This window comes from Lithobates pipiens, unplaced genomic scaffold, assembly GCF_037356315.1.
Source record: "Lithobates pipiens isolate NorthernLeopardFrog02 unplaced genomic scaffold, aLitPip1_a1.2 Scaffold_13, whole genome shotgun sequence".
Classification (NCBI taxonomy): Eukaryota; Metazoa; Chordata; class Amphibia; order Anura; family Ranidae; genus Lithobates; species Lithobates pipiens.
The window spans coordinates 151,976,361-151,996,381 of record NW_027507718.1 but is presented as its reverse complement, the minus strand read 5'-3'; the positions used below and the strand labels follow the sequence as shown (position 1 = coordinate 151,996,381).

Here is a 20,021-nt window from a genome sequence, read left to right as displayed (position 1 = left end):
TATGCAGTGATCTACCTCTGTTTGCTTACCTCCCCTCATGTGTTCAGACTAAGAGGCCCGCCACTTCCACCTGGTGGTTTTTCTAACCTCTCCTCTAAGCGTGGCTCCACCCAAGGCCCTATCAGGGAACCCTATATTAACTTGTGCATTGCAAGCCAGTGGTGCTGATAAATCATTGTGTATTCATTGTGTGTTCGGCTTCCTGTTTCCTGCTTGCCGTTTGCTCTATGTTTGTCTCTGTTACCGACCTTGGTGTGTTCTCAATGATTCCTGTCTGCTTATGACCCTGACCTTTTGGCATGTCCCCGACCATCCTTGTCTGCCTGCGACCCTGAACCTTTGACGTGTACTCTGTTGTTCCTGTCTGATAGTTGCCCTGACCTCGGCCTTATCCCCTTACTATCCTTGTCGTTCCAGCCTGCTGCTTCCTTCTCCTGTAGTCTACTGTGAGCATGAGCTGTGAGACCCTAGGGGCCGGGACCTGGAGCCAGACTGCAGCGAAGTCCATCCTCACCACTGGAGGCTCTGGCGAACACCTGCTGGCTCTTAGACTCCGAGCCCTGGGGAATCTATGCTCCAGCTCCCATTGGGATCTGTGTTAGTGATCCTGTAGACCTGTGTCCTGAATCTCCCTGGGTACAATCCGCAGCAGTCAGTCCTAAGGTCCACTATCTAGCGGTGCACTTCCGACTCCTATGGAGTGAATCTGTCACCTGGTCTCGGGTGACCTGACACCTACTTGAAACTGTATGATTTTGGCGATTGGTTATACACCCTTCTTTGGGCATCCTGAGCCTTCTGCATGTGCTCCCTTACCAGCGGCATCATCTTAGCCACCCTCTCTCGCATTTGAGAGATATGCTCTACCACGGTTTTGTGCGGTGAGGACTCACTTTCCCACGTTTCCTTTACCAGATCGAGCAACCCCCGGGTCCTTCGCGCATACACTAGCTCAAATGGTGAGAAGCCCGTGGACACTTGTGGAACCTCCCGGATGGCAAATAAGAGGGCAGGGAGTAACATATCCCAATCCTTCCCGTCTTTCTGGACCACTCTTTTTAGCATGGACTTTAGAGTTTTATTAAACCTCTCAACTAGGCTATCAGTCTGCGGGTGATAGACGGACGTCCGCAATTGTTTGATCTGAAATAGTTTGCACAAGTCCGCCATCACCTTTGACATAAAAGGGGTGCCCTGGTCCGTTAGTATCTCTTTGGGAAATCCAGTTCGTGAAAACATTTGAAATAATTCCCGGGCAATGGCCTTAGAGGAAGTTTTCCTCAAAGGAACTGCTTCTGGATATCTGGTCGCGTAGTCTAGGATAACTAATATATATTGGTGCCCCCTTGCCGACTTTACCAGGGGTCCCACGAGATCCATAGTGTTCCGTTCAAATCGAACCTCAATCGGCAAGGTTACCAGAGGGCTTCTATAGTGGGGCACTGGGGCAGTTAACTGGAAAATGGGACAAGATGCACAATATCTTTTAACCTCAACCTTCACCCCTGGCCAGTAAAACCGGTTGGTTATCCTGGCCTCTGTTTTCTCTGCCCCCAAGTATCCTCCCAGTGGGTCATTGTGGGCTAGATCAAGTAGCATCCGTCTATACGGTTGGGGAACCAGCAATTGCTCTATAGTTTCCCCACGGCTTTCAGCCATCTCGATAAAGCAAGTCCCCCTTCAACGCAAAATGAGCACTGCCCTTGAGGATGTTTCCCCTTCACCCTCTTCAATCGGGAACAACAGGGAGAGCTCCTCATCATCCTCCCCCAGCATAACCTGTAACGGGAAGACTTCCCCCCCCCCCCCCTCAGAGGTTAACTCGGTTTTGATACCTGAAACAGAATCATCCTTTAACTTAACATTCTCTGCAATATCATTATCAGTAACCGGTATTTCCGTATCAGTGGGGTGTGTTGTGGGTGTTTCAGGCCCAGCTCCCTCAGACTCTGTCTCTTCCAGGCCCAGTGTCCCCAGTTCTCCTGGCTGTCCTGGCAGCCCCTTCTGTACCTGGCTCCACAGTCTGAAAAATAGTGGAAGTCCCACCCCACTATAATGTCATGAATTAAGTTTCTCACTACCCCGACCTCATGTCACTGAGGTATGGCCATAGGACACAGTCACCGAAACCAAGGGGTACTCCTTGGTGTCCCCTGGTCAGCGGTTGCAGGGTCTCCATGGCTTACCCAGCGCTGTAGGTCACCTGGCAGGGACCGTAGGTACCAGTCCATCACTACTCGTTCCACCATCTGTGGGCCTGACAGTTTTTCTGGCTGCAGCCATTTTTTAACCAGCTGTACCAGTTCATGCATTTGGGATCTTGGTGGTCTGTCAGGTTTGTACCGCCAGCGATGCACCCTCTGAGCCCGGACGGCTGTGGTCACTCCTAGGCGGGCCAGGATCTCTGCCTTCAGACACTCATAGTCGCTGATGTGTTCCGTTGGGAGGTCAAAATAGGCCTTTTGCAGGCCACCGGTGAGGAAAGGGGAGATAATGCCGGCCCATTGGTCACGGGGCCACCCCTCTATCTCCGCTATCCTCTCAAAGGTGGTGAGAAAGGCCTCTACATCATCACTGGGTGTCAGTTTTTGTAAAAAAATGTCTGGCCCTTACAGACACCTGGTTGCCAGTGGTGACAGCCGCTTGTTCTCGCCCCTGAGCCAGCCGCTGTACTGCCTCCTACAAGGCAGCCACCTGTGCTTGAATGGACTCCTGCTGAGCAGTAAACTGGGCAACTAGCAGCCGTGTGCTTTCCTGCTGTGCAGCTATGGCCTGTGCCAGGGCCTGCTGCTACTGAGCCATAGTTTCCTCATGGCGACGGTTTGCATCTGCTGAAGCTTGCTGCTGGGTCACGGTGGCTTGTGCCAAAGCCCTGATGACCTCCTCCATGTCTTTACCTGCTGCTTGCAGCGTCTTCACCCAAGACATGCAATTTGTACCCAGTCTCTTTTAAATGTCAGTATTTGGTTTTTAAGCGTTTTTTGCAGCTTTAAATGCACTTTTGCCAGCATCCAAGACACCAGATGTAAACTTTGGGGATAGTAGCTCCGCGGGACCAAGTGTATAAACCCTTTTAAGGGTGAAAGCAAAAGACTTAAATCAAAAATAAGGCTTTCTTCAGCACACAAAATCAACACGTAAATTAAAGTCCGCTTATCTTCAGCACAAAAAAACAAGAATTAAAGAAAACACCTACAGTTCTGTAGCCGGGTCTTCGCCCCCCCAAAGTTTTCAGAGTCCTTTTTAGAAATCTTTTTGTAGCCTCCAAAATAGCAAGACAGCAACACAGCTCCTCAGACAGGTGTTAATCTCCTACTCCTCACCACCACCTCTCTACTACTTCCTGTCTTATAAGCTGTCTTCTTGGAGGACTTTAACCCCCTGTGTGCAGTATCCCTATGGTCAGGGAGGGAAGCTCTTTTCCACCCAAATGTCACTCCAGAGCCCCCCAAATTCCGGGTCCAAACTATCTCTCTTTTAATATAGATAGGACCGCGAGTCAGTCCTCTCCTAATGACTATCCCCGGAATTTCTCACCCATTTTTGGGTGACCCCCTGAAGCCTACCGGGATTCCCTTAAAGGGACCACAGTCCGAATACAAGTGCTACATAGCACCCGTCCAGGACCCAACCTTGGCGTCCTGTACAATATATATATATATATATATATATATATATATATATATATATATATATATATATATGTGTGTGTGTGTATACAGGGCTCATAATTTCAAGTCCTGAGCTATGAGCCAGGCCTTAAGGGTTACTCGCCGCCAGTTGCCCCACCCAACCCCTACCATGCCCCGCCCCTATACACAACCTCAAAAGATTCTCATGAAATTACACTTAAATGTTTTATGCAGAATTAAGTTACATAAATATTAACAGCAACTTTATCACCCATGCCCATCAATACAGCCTCACCCATGTCCATTAACACAGTGTGACCAGTGCCCACTAATGCAGCCTCACCTCTGTACATCATTGCAGCCTCACCTGTGTCCATCATTGTAGCCTCACCAGTGCAATCTCACCAGTGTCCATCATTGTAGCCTCGCCCGTGCAGCCTTATCTGTGCAGCCTCACCGGTGCAGAGAGGGTACACACAGCCCTACCCTCCTGACCCCTCACCTGTGACAGACAGAACGCCGGTCCAATGCCAGGGCACATTCTGTCTGTCACAGGTGCTGGGTCAGGAGAGAAGGGCTGTGTGTGATGGCGCGTGGACTGCAATTGTAATGTAAGCTGACACAGCGTGCAAACTCTGCTCTGTTACAAAGCCGGATCTCCTCTTCCTCCATGCTTTAATGATCCGGCCACCCTCTCTGTTCCTCCACACTCTTTTTCTCTGGGAGAACAGCTCCCATCCCTGCCTGTGCAAGATGTGAACCTCATTGTGTCTCTTTCAGAAAAGGTGCACAATTCAAAATATCATTCAGGTCAGGGGGAACAGTGGCCCATAGCCTATTTATCCACCTGGACTCTGTTTACAGAATTTGTTGGTCAAAATCACCCCAAGTGTGGGGGTGTATTCTAGGCAAGGCTCAGAACTGCAGGGAATCTAGTTTGTATGAGTGATTGTCAGCAAAATGTCTACTTATTGGGCTTTCCAAATTGGCCCCTCGTATGTCTGCCACGTGATCTTTTTAACGCGTTGTCACAGTTTTCTATATGTCTTGCAGACCTAAAACGCATTACATCCACATGTTAATACGTAAACTATCGCTATGGTGTCAAAGTTTAAAGTAGTTGTAAACCCACAATAAAACCTGCAAGACAAAGGCATGATGAGCTAGTATGGATAGCATACTAGCTCATTATGAAATACTCGCAGGGCTCGAGTCCTGCGGGAACGCATGGGAACGGCGTTCCCGTACTATTTCCACAACGGGAACGCCGTTCCCATTAGCCGCCTGAGTAGCCCGCCGCCAGAGCGTAGCCCGCCGCTCCTCTGCCGTCCAAGTGACTGGTTGCTAGGCTAGGGCCGCTCCGCGTCTAGCAACCGGTCACATGACGTCGGCCGTACACGTGGGCACGCACTGGAGTCAGTGGGCAGTGCGCATACGGCCTCCAGCGCAGCCAGCGACAGACACACGCCGCTGGGATACGGACTGTCTCCTCCCTCCCCTCTACCCAGTGCTCTCCCGAGAAGTAAACCAGGTTAGTCACTAGTACTCTGCATTACCCAATACTCTGCAATACCCCACCAATACTCTGCATTACTGCACCAATACTCTGCATTACTCAATACTCTGCAATACCCCGCCAATACTCTGCATTACTCCACCAATACTCTGCATTACCCAATACTCTGCATTACCCCGCCAATACTCTGCATTACCCCGCCAATACTCTGCATTACCCCGCCAATACTCTGCATTACCCCGCCAATACTCTGCATTACCCCGCCAATACTCTGCATTACTCCGCCAATACTCTGCATTACTCCGCCAATACTCTGCAATACCCTGCCAATACTCTGCAATACCCTGCCAATACTCTGCATTACCCAATACTACTCTGCATTACCCAATACTCTGCATTACCCAATACTCTGCAACACCCTGCCAATACTCTGCATTACCCAATACGCTGAAATACCCTGCCAGCACTCTGCAATACCCAATACTTTGCAATACCCTGCCAATACTCTGCAATACCCTTCCAATACTCTGCAATACCCAATACTTTGCAATACCCTGCCAATACTCTGCAATACATACCCTGCCGATACTTACTCTGCAATACTTACCCTGCCAATACTCTGCAATACCCTGCCAATACTCTGCAATACCCTGCCAATACTCTGCAATACATACCCTGCCGATACTTACTCTGCAATGCTTACCCTGCCAAGACTCTGCAATACTTACCCTGTAATACCCAGCAATGCCCTGCCAATAATCTGCAATACCCAGCAATAATCTGCCATACCCTGCCAATACTCTGCAATACCCTGCCAATACTTATCCTGCCAATATTCTGCAATACCCTGCCAATACTTACCCTGCCAATACATATTCTGCTAATACCCAGCCATACCCATCCATGCTCAGCCAAAATATTATTGGTGGAGATGACGTGGATATTACAGTAGGGGACATGTATATTGCAGTGGGAACTATATGGTGGTGAAATTTTTCACAGGTTTTTGCAAATTCAATTATTATTTGCTGATCCGAAAAAAGATCCGATCTGTGACTCAGATCCAAGGAATGATCCGATCCGTGAGTTTTTTGATCCGTTGCCGATAATCTTGCATGGCAAGGGCAACGTTATTCCAGTTTGTGTGATATTTTCTAATTTGCTGTATTTGAATTTGGAACAGGGTGTATTTGTGTTAGAAATTCCCTGCGAGGGAAAGATCATCACCCATTGTGTTGATTATTCTGTTTGACAAGTTAACTTATTTTGTATTTGTAAACTGGCACTTTACAATAAATCTACTGTATTTTCTGTGAAATATATATGCATATGAGCGTACCTTTATTTATTTTTATTTTTTTTGGTGGGGGAGTGGATCTTGGGTGAGAGTTTCCACACTTTTTTCCCCAGGACTTGACCCCTGAATACTCGCCTTAGATCAAAGCCCCCGTAGCAGTCCTTGTACACAGCTCCGGCCAGTGACATCCTTCCTGGAGTTACTTCTGGGTATCACGAGCTCCAGCGTTGTGAGCCACCGGCACGGCAGCAACGTGTCATTGCTTCAGTGAGCATGTGCAGATGATGTCGGCACATGCTGATACAGGGGATATCTCCTAAACTGTGCAGGTTTCAGAGATATCCAGGGTAACTACAGGTTAACCTTATTATAGGCTTGCCTGTAGTAAAAAGTGGTCTGTAAGGGTTTACATCACTTTAAAATGTTGAGGGGCATGGTTAAACAAAACCCAGCCCTCTCACCAATGCCCCCCCAGCTCTCTCACCAATGCCCCATCCCCCACTCTCTCACCAATGCCCCCCACCTCTCTAATTCCCCGGCTGCTCTCTCACCAATGCCCCTCTGCTCGCTCGGCAATGCCCCCCCCAGCTCTCTCACCAATTCCCCCATGCTCTCTTACAAATGCCCCTCCTCTCTTACTATACCCCCCTGCTCTCTCACCAATTCCTCCCTCCTCTTACTAATGCTCCCTCACTAATCCCCCCATCCTCTCCTACTAATGTACTCCCAGCTCTCTCACCAATTCCCCCCTCATCTCTTACTAATGACCCCCACCAACTCTCTCACCAATTCCTATCTTACTGATTCCCCCCTCCTCTTTTACTAGTGCCCCCAGCTCTCTAACAAATGCAGAATGGTATGTATCCCTGTGCTTTTCTTTAAGCACAGTGCTGCTGACAGCTCTACGTGTCAGAACTGTAGCATGGAGCTGAAGAGGAGTTTCGCAGCACTTCACTCGGCTCCATGCTACAGTCCTGACAGGCTGGGAAAGAAGACACCTCCAGTATCCCTAATAAAACAACAATGTGGGCGGTTGTTACACCAGGACCCAAGGCACCCTCCAGCAAATGTGGGCCATGTCCCCCCTGAGTGCCTGGCACAAACACACAGAAGCATGTGGAGTGCTTCTCTATGACAAGGAGTTCCTTGTCACAGAGAGCCAAAGGCGGGGGCAGAGCTGAGAGGTGGCCTGCAAAAGGTAGGAGCAGAGCTGAGTGGTGGCCTGCAAATAATATAATTGTTTGCTAGGACACCTGCGTTCCTAACAACCAGTCACTACATTGAGTAGGGGGAGCAGAGATTGCAGGCCAGATCGCAAGAATTCTCACTTGGAATCCAGAATACTCACTTGGTGCTGTGTGTGAGCACCCATTGCATCTATTGAGGATACCAATACTGAGTGGAGCCCAGGGACTTACTTCAAATCGTGGGATGGTCCCACGGAATCCGGGATGGTTGGAAGTTATGTAAACGTGCCTTTATGGTGTGTACCACAGGGGTCCTGACCCTTTTTTCTGTCAAAGTGGCTTTGTACAAAATTGTCTTTTAATGAGCGACTAAATATAAGTTTATACTATTATATTTTCAAAATAAGCTGAAAAATATCTAAAAAGCCTGATATTTTTTGTTTTTTCTCAGATATGATTGGACAGAGAGTCAGACCAAGCAAATGTCCCAGTGAAGGAAAGGTGTCCAGTGGGAGAGAGACTCTACGCCTGCGAAATAGGGGCATGGCCACTGTTGAAGAATTGGTAACTCTTTAACTCTGAAACCACTATTAAAATTGCAAATAGTTCTGCAAACACCCCACAAATGTCTCAGTTCACTTTATACTCCCAAATTACTTTTGTAATGCAATGCAGTCCTGACTTATGTTAATAACCTTAGTGGAATAAAACAATAAATGTGTATAGTCTAATATTTTTGATAAGTATATCAAAAATATTAGACTATACACATTCATTGTTTTATTCCACTAAGGTTATTCACATAAGTTAGGACTGCATTGCATTGCACAACAAAGTCATTCAGGAGCATAAAGTTAGTATGCAGATTAAAATATATTTAAATTACAACCTATTATAATTGGTAGAATTGTAGAGGATTATGCAAGCCTATTAGGGTACATCCTTTTTCCTATAAGTGCTCAGTATATAAACAGAACTCAAGAAGGTCTCATCGGCTGCAGCATATGTACGTTTTAATCCTGCCACTTCTGTGTTCTACTATATACGTTATATAGTATATACTGTAGATATTATAATGTCCAATTTAAATGCTAAATGATTTCACCATCAGAGGTTAATGTATCAGGAAACTCTATGCGCCACTTCTGAAATCAGTTTACACTGGAATGCCCCCATTCCTAATAGGCACAACCCTCTTTCACATTGTTCCGTTACCACAATGTTCTTTGCTTCACACTCTTGCATGTCACACACATCTTTTTTCTAGTATCCACATTACCTTTTGCTCTCTCTCTTCCAGGTTGCATTTTTTTTTGGCAGCTCAGGAGTTCACAGTATTTTGGTATTCACATTAAGTTCTTTTGTAGCTTCCCCTCCACCTCAGATTATCTTGTGGTCTAGCCACTCAATATTTACCGAATTTAAGTGTTGAAAAATTTTGCAGCAGTATTACAACCACTGCTAAATCTGACAATTCCAGCTCAGAGAAGCTGGTTGTCAGGGAGTTGGTAAGTACTTACAATCAGTGACATCTCCCTACCCTGCTCATTCAGCTGTCAGCCAGGGCGGTGAATGTAAACAAAGTGTTTACAAAGAAAAAAAAGTGCAGGGGTTCTCCCTCAATTATTAATATGTCCTGCAGGTGCAACTACTGGGTACAACTTTTGACATTCCCTATTGGTTGGAAGTCAACATGTATAAAGATTCCCACCAAGAGGTAATCATCAAAGGGCCCGCTGAAGATTAGACAGGGGAAGGACATTTCCTCTGAGCTATTTAACAGCATCCCCAACCAGTGGCGTCACTAGGGTTGGTGTCACCTGGTGTGGTATAACATGGTGTCACCCCCCCCCCCCCCAATAATTTTTTTCCCCCTAATAACACTGCATATATTGGCAACAGTAATGCCGTTAATAACCATCAATCAACTAGAAAATTTGAATAACAAAGTCATATGAAAATATTAGAATTCAAAGCTTAACCTTAAAGAACTGTATTTATTTTAACGCTAAACTTTACTGAAATAATAAATAAATAGATAACACAAAAATAAACAGGAACAAATATGAAAGCATTTAGTTATTTCAATCAAAACTTTGCTTTTCTAGCCTTGTCAACTGCAAAATTGTGAACATCATCATCAAAATCAATACATTTCGCTAGTTCACTTTCAACTGATAATATTGCAAGATCAGAAAGTCTTGCCTGTCCCATCATTGAACGCAAATAGTTCTTTATCAGCTTCAACTTTGAAAAGCTCCTCTCACATGAAGCCACAGACACACAGATTGTCAGAATTTTTTTTAGACATAGTGAAGGGGTTGGAAGAGATTTAATGAAGTCCCATTTTGCCATAAAGGGCTGCTTGTAAAGCAGCCCGATCTTTGACTTGTTCTAGGTTGATCTTGGCTGCTTTGAGATGTCTCCTCAGTCTGGGTATTTCTATTAACAGCTCACTCTCAGATATTTCATCATAAAAAGTGGTCAGTTTTGGAATGGACACCTTTAATTTTTCTTCAGTTTCATATATGAGGCTCTTTGCTTGAACAGCCTCAAACATGGCTGCAACTTCCATGATGGCTCTTAATCTGATCTGGAGTTCATAATGGAAGCGATCAATGCACTCAAGCATTGCCCTCTTGTTCTCGTCTTGTAGACTTATGCCTCCAGTATCACGTGCCTGTTCCCCCTGCCATCCTTTTCTTAAACCTGGCTCTTCTCTCTATGGCAATTCCATATTCTTTAGCTTTTAAATATGCCTGTGTAATTGCATGTTCCACTAGGTGACTGCGGTCTTCATACAGAAAAAGTCTTAGTGACTCTAGCTTTGTCACCACCTTGTCCAGACTTAGGCCGCGTACACATGGGCGGATTGTCTGCCCAACTAAGTTCGTCAGACAATCCGACAGACAGTCCGTCCAACTTTTGAATGAACGGACTTGACCACACACGATGAACAGACAGTCCGCTGAAACCTTGCGCGATGACGTACGGCACGTACGACGGGACTAGAAATAGGAAGTCCAAGACACCGCAAAGCACCCTTTGGGCTCCTTCTGCTGACTTTGCGTTAGTAGAAGTTTGGTTAGAGACGATTCACGCTTTTCAGACTTCAGCTTAATTTGTCCGTTTACTGCGGCGCAGTCTACCTGTGAGGTTTGTATCTGTCTTTCGGTACGCGTGGATCAGTTGACCCTGTTAGGCGCTTCTGGTCCGCTCGTTTCTGGGTTTCAGGTCGTTCTTCATAGGTCTGGCTGTTCTTCAGTGCGTTCAGTTGAGCTTGTTTGTCCAGCCGACCGTTTCAAAGCCATGGAGAGTGGACGTACTCGGGAACGAGTTCGTGCTATATTGGGGCTTGGTGTTGGGGTTAATACTTTGACCCGAGCCCAGTCTGTGAACAGGGTGAGGAGGAGTTCATGGACAAAGAATTGGTTGCGCCAGCGTGACCAATTCTCACATATGCCTTTACTCCGTGAGATCCGTGAGAATAATCCTGATGATTTCAGGAATTATCTCAGGATGACGGACCCAGTTTTTCACTGTCTGCTGGCTTTGCTGACCCCTTATATCAGCAGGCAGGATACCTGCATGCGGCAAGCCATCACTCCGGAGCAGAGGCTCGTCACCACGTTGCGCTACTTGGCGACAGGGAGAAGCCTTCAGGACCTCAAGTTCTCGACAGGCATCTCCCCCCAGGCTCTGGGGATCATTATTCCAGAGACCTGTTCTGCCATTATTCGGGTCCTGCAGAAGGAATATATGAAGGTAAGTTTGTTCTTTTAATATTGCATTATATGCATTGTATGTTTGTATTAATTTCGTCATGACTTTTAATATCCATGACAGGAATATGATGTGAATGTCCCCTTTATATGAATGAATGCATTTTTTTTGTTTTTGTTTTGTGTCATTTTTTTTGGAGCATTTTACCTTTTTGTGTCCCACGTGCATATTTGCTTTCACTAACGTCCTCAGCATTCAATCCTGGGCCCCTATACACCCACAGCCGAGACTGTTTTTCTCTATAATTCATATTGTCAGCTCCATTGTATAATTTTACTGCCCCCCCACCCTTTGTATACTCTTTGTATACACCCTTTGTGTGTGTGTGTGTGTGTGTGTGTGTGTGTGTGTGTGTATATATATATATATCTCGATAGATAGATAGATTGTCAACTCATTAATTAGTCCCCCCACCCCACTCAAATTGGTTGCAGGTATTGTCAACTCATTAATTAGTCCCCCCACCCCACTTAAATTGGTTGCAGGTATTGTCAACTCATTAATTAGTCCCCCCCACCCCACTCAAATTGGTTGCAGGTATTGTCAACTCATTAATTAGTCCCCCCATCCCACTCAAATTGGTTGCAGGTATTGTCAACTCATTAATTAGTCCCCCCACCCCACTCACCCACCTAACTTATGTCCCCTGGTCCATCAGAGGGCTGAGTAATCTGTGAATTGGGCCGTCTATTTTTTTTTTTGGGCAGAATTTTTTTTTCAAAATTTCTGTTTAACTGTTGTTCCAAAATGTTTTTGAGTTTTATTTGTTATGAATTGTTTTGATTTAATGACTATTTTTTTTTTCCTGTGTTTGACCCTTCCCCCAGCTTCCTTCCACACCACAGGAATGGCAGACTGTGGCTTCCCAATTCGCTGCCCCTTGGGACTTTCCCAACTGCGGAGGGGCGATCGACGGGAAACATGTGAGGATTGTGCCCCCACCCCATTCGGGGTCCTACTATTGGAATTATAAGGGGTTCCATAGTGTGGTGCTAATGGCGGTGGTGTCGGCACAATGTGACTTTCTTTATGTGGATGTGGGGAAGAACGGCCGGATATCTGACGGAGGAGTCTTTAGGCAGACCGAGTTCTGCCACCGTCTCATCACTGGTGGCCTGGACTTGCCACCAGATGCCGAGAATGTGGAGGGTCTACCGTTTGTGTTTCTAGCTGATGAAGCGTTCGGTCTGAGTGACCATCTGATGAAACCCTTCCCCCAAAGGACCCTCACCCCGGAGAGGAGGGTTTTTAATTACCGGCTGGCCAGAGCAAGAAGGGTTGTGGAGAGTGCCTTTGGCATTATGGCCAGCCGGTTCCGTCTGTTACTGACAGCGATCAACCTAGCAGAGTATAAACTGAACTATGTGATTCTTTGCTGCTGCATTTTGCACAATTTTCTCCGCAAACTTTCAGGGAACCAGTACCTGCAACCTATTGGGCCTGAGGCCAGACTAATATTACCAGAACTCGCAGGGCTGGATCATGTCCTTCCTGGCTTAGCCCCCCAAACAGCACGTGAGGTGCGTGACCGTTATGTCAGCTATTTTAATGGTAGGGGGGCTATTCCAATGCCAGCTGACCAATAAAAATTTATTTTTCTTGAAATATGTATTGTCTGTTCAAATATTTAAGTTTGGTTCTTGTTTGCTTGTCTCCTACATTCTCCTAATTCAGGGATATGCAATTAGCCAACCTTCAGCTGGTGCAAAACTACAAGTCAATCATGCCTCTGGGTCTCATGCTTGTGGCTGTCAGTCTTGCTATGCTTCATGGGACTTGTAGTTCTGCAACAGCTGGATTTCCACTAATTGCATATTCCTGTCCTAGTGCATTTGTATTGCAAAGTGGTTTTTGCCAATAGTAAATAAGGCCCTTTGTGACAGAAAACACAAAATGACTTCCCAAACTGGTATTGAGTATTGAAAGAAGAAGACACACACACACACACACACATCTTTCTTTTTGGAATTTTGAATAGTGCACATTCCAACCAGTGCCTCTTTTTTTTAGATATTTTTCTTTTTGTTTTTTTTTTGGTAATTTTTTATTTTTTTTGGAATATGTAAGAAGGCCAGTGTGGTGGCCTGAATTTATGGGAGGAGCCCGGAGGGTATTTAACCAGCCCGCTCGCCTGTGGTCTTTGTCGGTTTCCGGTGCGCGGCACTACGTCACTAGGCCGACGGCTCGTGTTTCGTTTCCATCCGGACAAAACGTCTCTCTCGTGGTTTTCTTTCCCGTTCGTTTTGTACAACGTCGCCGGCTCTGTACAACGTCGCCAGCTCGACTGCCGCAGGTAAGGGTCTCGATTGACCTTCCTGTACTATTTTTAGTGTCGTTAAAACCTGAAATATCGAATCGTTCGTTATGATACCGGTTGTTATCACTCAATACGCTCCTATTTCGCAGCGCCCTTCATTTCACGGGCGTCATTTCGGTAGATATTGCTGGTAGGAAAAACTGCACTGTTTTAGTACTTGTTATATAGTCTCGTTACTGTGTTCCACAGTCAAAATCATTGCCAGTCGTGTCTCACGGCACAACGACTCCTACCTCTGCCATAGCTGGCTCACGTAGGTCATTTCATCATTTCACTCATTTCTGTTACGCACGGCGCTCCGGTTCGAATCCAGTCGCATCCGCTAAATGCGCCGATTCATTCCGGTGTGCCCCTAACTGCTTGGCCGCATTTCAGTACATGCTCCAGAGCTCGTTCGTGGCTAATCGATCGGGTCTCTGTCATGGGAATTCATTTCACTGTCACCTAGTACGTTCAAATCGAAACCAGTCGCAGTTCTCGAACGCACAGGTTCGATCAACGTGTCCCAGTTACGTTGGCCTCATTTCGGTACATGCTCCAGAGCTCGCTCGTGGCTAATCGATCGGGTCTCTGTCATGGGAATCATTTCACTGTCACCTAGTACGTTTGAGTCGAAACCAGTCACATTTTTTCAAGAAAACGCACAGGTTCGATCGACGTGTCCCAGTTACGTTGGCCTCATTTCGGTACATGCTCCAGAGCTCGCTCGTGGCTAATCGATCGGGTCTCTGTCATGGGAATCATTTCACTGTCACCTAGTACGTTCAAGTCGAAACCAGTCACATTTCTCAAGAAAACGCACAGGTTCGATCGACGTGTCCCAGTTACGTTGGCCTCATTTCAGTACATGCTCCAGAGCCCGCTCGTTGCTAAGCGATCGGGTCTCTGTCATGGGATCATTTCACTGTCACGTATCACGTTCCGATACGAATCCAGTCGCGTCTACGACGCACCAATTCGTGCCGGCGTGCCCCAGGTATTTCGGCCTCATTTCAGTACATGCTCCGGAGCCCCGTTCGTTGTCAGTCGCAATCGCGGCACGACCGATTCGGGCCTCTGTCATGGCAAACTTTTGTCACTCATTTCACTGTCACTTACCGCGCTCCGATTCGAATCTAGTCGCATCCGTGATGCACCGATTCGTTTCGGTGTGCCCCAGTTGGTTACGGCCTCATTTCAGTACATGCTCCAGAGTCAGGATTCATTATTGGTTGCAGGTTTCGGTTCTCTGATTCATGACTCTGTCATGGGAAATCAATTTCACTGTCACGTAGGACGTCCGATACGAATCCAGTCGCATCTACGATGCACCGATTCGTCCCGGCGCGCCCAGGTATTTCAGCCACATTCCAGTACTTGCTTTAGAGCATGCACGATTAACGGATAGTCGCAACAGCGGCACGACTGACTAGTGCCTCTGTCATGGCAATCAAATAAATTTCTCCACCGCGTACCGCGCTCCGTTTCGAATCCAGTTGCATACATGCACCGATTCGTTACGGTGTGCCCCAGTGCTTTAGCCTCATTTCAGTGCATGCTCCAGAGTCCGGTTCGTCATCAGTCACAGTCACGGCATGACCGGCTTATGCCTCTGTCATAACAGGTTTTCATTAAATGGACTTATGGCAATCGTTGCAAGCACGCATTCAAGCATAGACTTCTTGCAATCTTTGCATACACGCGTCCAAGCATGGACGCACACAAGCGTACACTTCTTGCAATCATCGCAAACACGCATCCTAGCATGGACCTCTTGCAATCGTTGCTAGTACGCAGTCAAGCATGGACGTCTTGCAGTTGGTGCGAGCACGCATACAGGCCTGGACTTCTCGCAATCGTTGCAAGCTCGCATTCAAGTGTAGACTTCTTGCAACCGTTGTGAGCACGCATTCAGGCATGGACGTCGTACAGTCGTTGCAAGTTCGCATACAAGCGTAGATTTTTGCAATCGTTGCAAGCACGAATCCAAGCATAGACTTCTTGCAAATCATTGCAAGCACGCATCAAGCATAATCTTCGTGCAATCGTTGCAAGCTCGCATTCAAACATGGAAGTCTGGCAGTCATAGCAAGCACGCATACAATAATAGACTTCTTGCAATCATTGCAAACACGCATCCATGCGTAGACTTCTTGCAGTCATTACAAGCATGCATCCAAGCGTAGATTTCTTGCAATCGTTGCAGGCACGCATCCAAACATAGACTTCTTGCAATCATTGCAAGCACACATTCAGGCATAGACCTCTGGCAAATCATTGCTAGCACGCATTCGAGCATAAGACCTCTTGCAATCATTGCGAGCAGATGTCCAGGCACAAACTTGTTGCAATCATTGCTAGCAGGCAGTTCCGGCTGGCTCAATAGATTGCTTTGGGAAAACCTGGATACTTTCCTAAATGTACATTGTAACGGGGTGCTTATTTTATAGGTATAGTTGATCCAGGGAAAATCCGATTGCCTCTCGGGGGATCAGGAAGGAATTTTTTCCCTGCTGTAGCAAATTGGGCCATGCTCTGCTGGGGTTTTTTGCCTTCCTCTGGATCAGCTGTGGGTGTAGAATTGGGTGTCGGGTTGGGCGATATTTATTTGTTTGATTTGTGGTTAGGACTGGATGGACTTCCGTCTTTTCCGACCTGGCTACCCATGTATCTTACCATAACTTCTTGCATTCGTTGCAGGCACGCGTCCTGGCATAACTCCTTGAAATCATTGCAGGCACGCATCCTGGCATAACTTCTAGCAATCATTGCACACACGCATCCTAGCATAACATCTTGCAATCATGGCTAGCACGCATCCTGGTGTAACTCCTTGCAATCGTTGCAGGCACGCATCCTAGCACAACATCTTGCAATCGTTGCAAGCACGCATCTTGGCATAACATCTTGCAATCGTTGCAAGCACGCATCTTGGCATAACATCTTGCAATCGTTGCAAGCACGCATCTTGGCATAACATCTTGCAATCGTTGCAAGCACGCATCTTGGCATAACATCTTACAATCGTGGCAAGCATGCACCCAATCACATGTTCAAGCACAACTCCTGCAGTCTTCGCAAAGCACATGCGATAATACGAATTTCTCACAGTCACTATGAACACATTTCCAGTGACAAACTCCCACGCAATTGTCGCAAGCACACGTTTAAATAGGATAGTTGAGTTCAACCTCCATCCAGCACCTGGATCGTGTCGACACACGCAACTGGCTTCTTCCTGTAACACGCTCAGGCTTTACCTAGCCAGCGTTCAGCATTTCTCATCCTTACAGGGCCCGGAGAGCCACCTGTCTTTATGGCTCATACAGCAAGATCCCCACTTCGAGGCATCCAGAGGCATCACCCATAGCCAACGGAAACGCTCGCCCATCACAACTGCCATCTTTAGGGACATGAAATCCTCGCATATTTCCCAGTCTGGTCATCTAAGCGGCCATCTACGTGGCCCTTTGTGGTTTTCCATGGCCTAGCCAATTTAGTGTTGGGAGCACTGGCAGCCAGGTTCTACACAGACACTACCTGACGAATGTTCAAATCTGCAATACGGGCCATTCCCCAGGATCGATCTTTATGTCACGCCTCCTGGTCCTCCTCTCACGGACACAGGACCCTTCTCAGATCCTTAATTTAGATGCCGTGGCAATAGCAGACCTGTCAATGTCGGAAGGTTCCTTACTGCATGGATCGATGTATCGGTGTTTAAACCGTCTACGATGCCCCTGTCGCCCCCGGTAGTGACAGATGCCACAGCCTCCACAGGCTTCGCGGGAATTTTTGGCCACCACTGGTTTACAGGACCATGGCATCAGGGATACTCCTAAACCCCGGTTTACCTGGACTTCCTCCCTCTTCAGGCTATACCCGGTCATGACAGCCTCTCGTATCTGGGGTCATGTCAGGACAGGACAGGCGGTGGTTTTCACCACCGACAACTGGGCCGAGGCTCATCTGGTTATTGAAGCCAGGTCTGGACCGCTCTCGGTTGTGTCCTTCCTGCACAGACTGCTGCAGTTAGCCCGGTGGCACCAGTTTAATGTCCATTGTATGTTCATTCCAGGCCTTTAGCAATCCCGCAGGCCAAGTTCTGCATAGTCGTCACTTGGCTCGCTACCAACTTCATTTCATCCTCCTCCTTGCAGTGTCTAAAACCCAGCAATCTGACTCCAGGATGGACGTCCATTTCTATAGAGAAGCAGGGCTTGGTATCAAGTAACCGTACTCGACTACCTACTGTCACTCCTACCGGAACGCGTAGACTCTTGTTCCCTGTTGCTTTCGTGCCAACACTTGTGTACCTGCCAGTTTCCCGAACACATGGGGTTCTTCTACACAGCCTACACCTCGACCCCGGTCCATACCCTGGACACTCTTAGTGTTTGAGCACCCTTGGCAGCATGTTGGCGTGGGTCCCAAGTCACGTCATTGAAAGACTAAGCAGTTGGGACCCTGCCTACCTCGCCCGGTACATTCCCAATCCTCGGGTGGAAATGGCACAAGCGTTCACCAAACTTGCTCAACTAATTAAGCTAAAACTAATAAACTGCACCCCTACCTGAATGTTTTGCCCCCTTATTTTGGTATACCGACCATCAGATCAGGGCACACTTCAGGTCCATTTCATGTGGTTAATCTTATGGTAGAGGCTACTTGTTCATATCCGTATCGGCCATAGGGCTTTGACCATAAGTAAGAAGGCCAGTGTGGTGGCCTGAATTTATGGGAGGAGCCCGGAGGGTATTTAACCAGCCCGCTCGCCTGTGGTCTTTGTCGGTTTCCGGTGCGCGGCACCCACCCTCCCTTCCCCTTTTCAGGGCATTTCTCAAATTCATTTCTCTTCACACATATTAATTTCTAATCTAGGGTATGCCCCCTTATTTTGGTATACCGACCATCAGATCAGGGCACACTTCAGGTCCATTTCATGTGGTTAATCTTATGGTAGAGGCTACTTGTTCATATCCGTATCGGCCATAGGGCTTTGACCATAAATATATATATATATATATATATATATAAAAATACATAAAATCTAATTTTTAACTATTTACAGAAAACAAGGGGTAAAGCCAAATTTTGAAGATGCACACCAAAAATTGGTAATGTCAACATGTGCTATGTACCATCATGAGTGATCAATGGACGTGTTTGGTGGGTGCAATCCCTTCCTCTCACATACTAGAATGAGGAAGGGTTTGCAAACACCAAATGCGTCCATTGCGATCCTCTGATGGCACATAGCACATGTTGACCGTGTGCATCTTCAAAATTTGGCCTCTAAAAACAATGTTCTAAAAACATTAAAAACTTTTTGGCAAGGAAATGAAGAACATGATCTTTCGTTTTAGGGAAAAGGGGCTTAGATTCTCCCTAAAACATCGATCATGTTCTTCATTTCCTGCCTCATAGTGTCCAGTTGTTGTTGCATGGCATGGATTTGGTGTTGCATGGCATGGATGTTGTTCTCCATGAAATCAATTCTGCCATTCCAGGCCATGATCTGCCCAATCAGCCTCTGGGCACTGTCTGTGGAAAATGGCTCCGCGGCATGTCCATCCACAACCAGATCATCACCTAAAAACATGTGTAGATAAAAAAATTGGTTAAAATATACAGCCATTAATTGTTTACCTTTAAGCTGGGTTGTCAGACACTCACTTTGTGGGGTGTGTATCTCCACCACCTCTTCCTCCTCCACATCTAGCCCTGGGCTTGGCTGCTCCCTCACGGACACTGGGCTTGGCTGCTCCCTCACGGACACTGGGCTTGGCTGCTCCCTCACGGACACTGGGCTTGGCTGCTCCCTCACGGACACTGGGCTTGGCTGCTCCCTCACGGACACTGGGCTTGGCTGCTCCCTCACGGACACGGGGCTGGGGCTAACTGCCCAATCAGGCTGGTGAGGTCGGGGGGTCCTGGGCTGCTCCGCCTCTTGTCTGAGTCTTTGTTCCCCTATGAGAATGAAAAACCAAACAAAAAAAGGTATACTTTTAAGCATAGTGATATTTGAGTTCAGAAATTGGAATATGAAACATTGGTTTGAAGTGGTGTACAATTATTAGCTGGTTATTACAAGCTCCTAGTTTAATACATCATTAAAATGACATTTTTTTTAGTTAGGCTGTGTTCAGACTGCTGCGATGTGCGAACGCTGCAAATCTACTGTGGTTTCACGCATCGCATGCCTCCCGGAGGCAGTTCGCACTGCCCTATGTGACCTGCTGGGAGTATCAGTGTAAAGTTTTATTGACACCTCCAAATTAGTTCTCATATCACAGTGCAATCTTTAAAC

At 46.9% G+C, this 20,021-nt stretch overlaps 1 protein-coding gene across 1 annotated transcript in view; it reads left to right on the top strand.

The window, feature by feature from the left end:
- The window catches only part of GIPC3 (GIPC PDZ domain containing family member 3), a 1,281,857-nt gene that overhangs the window by 711,508 nt on the left and 550,328 nt on the right, over nt 1–20,021 (top strand). The window contains exon 4 of the mRNA XM_077475734.1: nt 8,084–8,196. Coding sequence (XP_077331860.1) covers nt 8,084–8,196 — 113 coding nt within the window. The remainder of the gene's footprint in view (nt 1–8,083; nt 8,197–20,021) is intronic.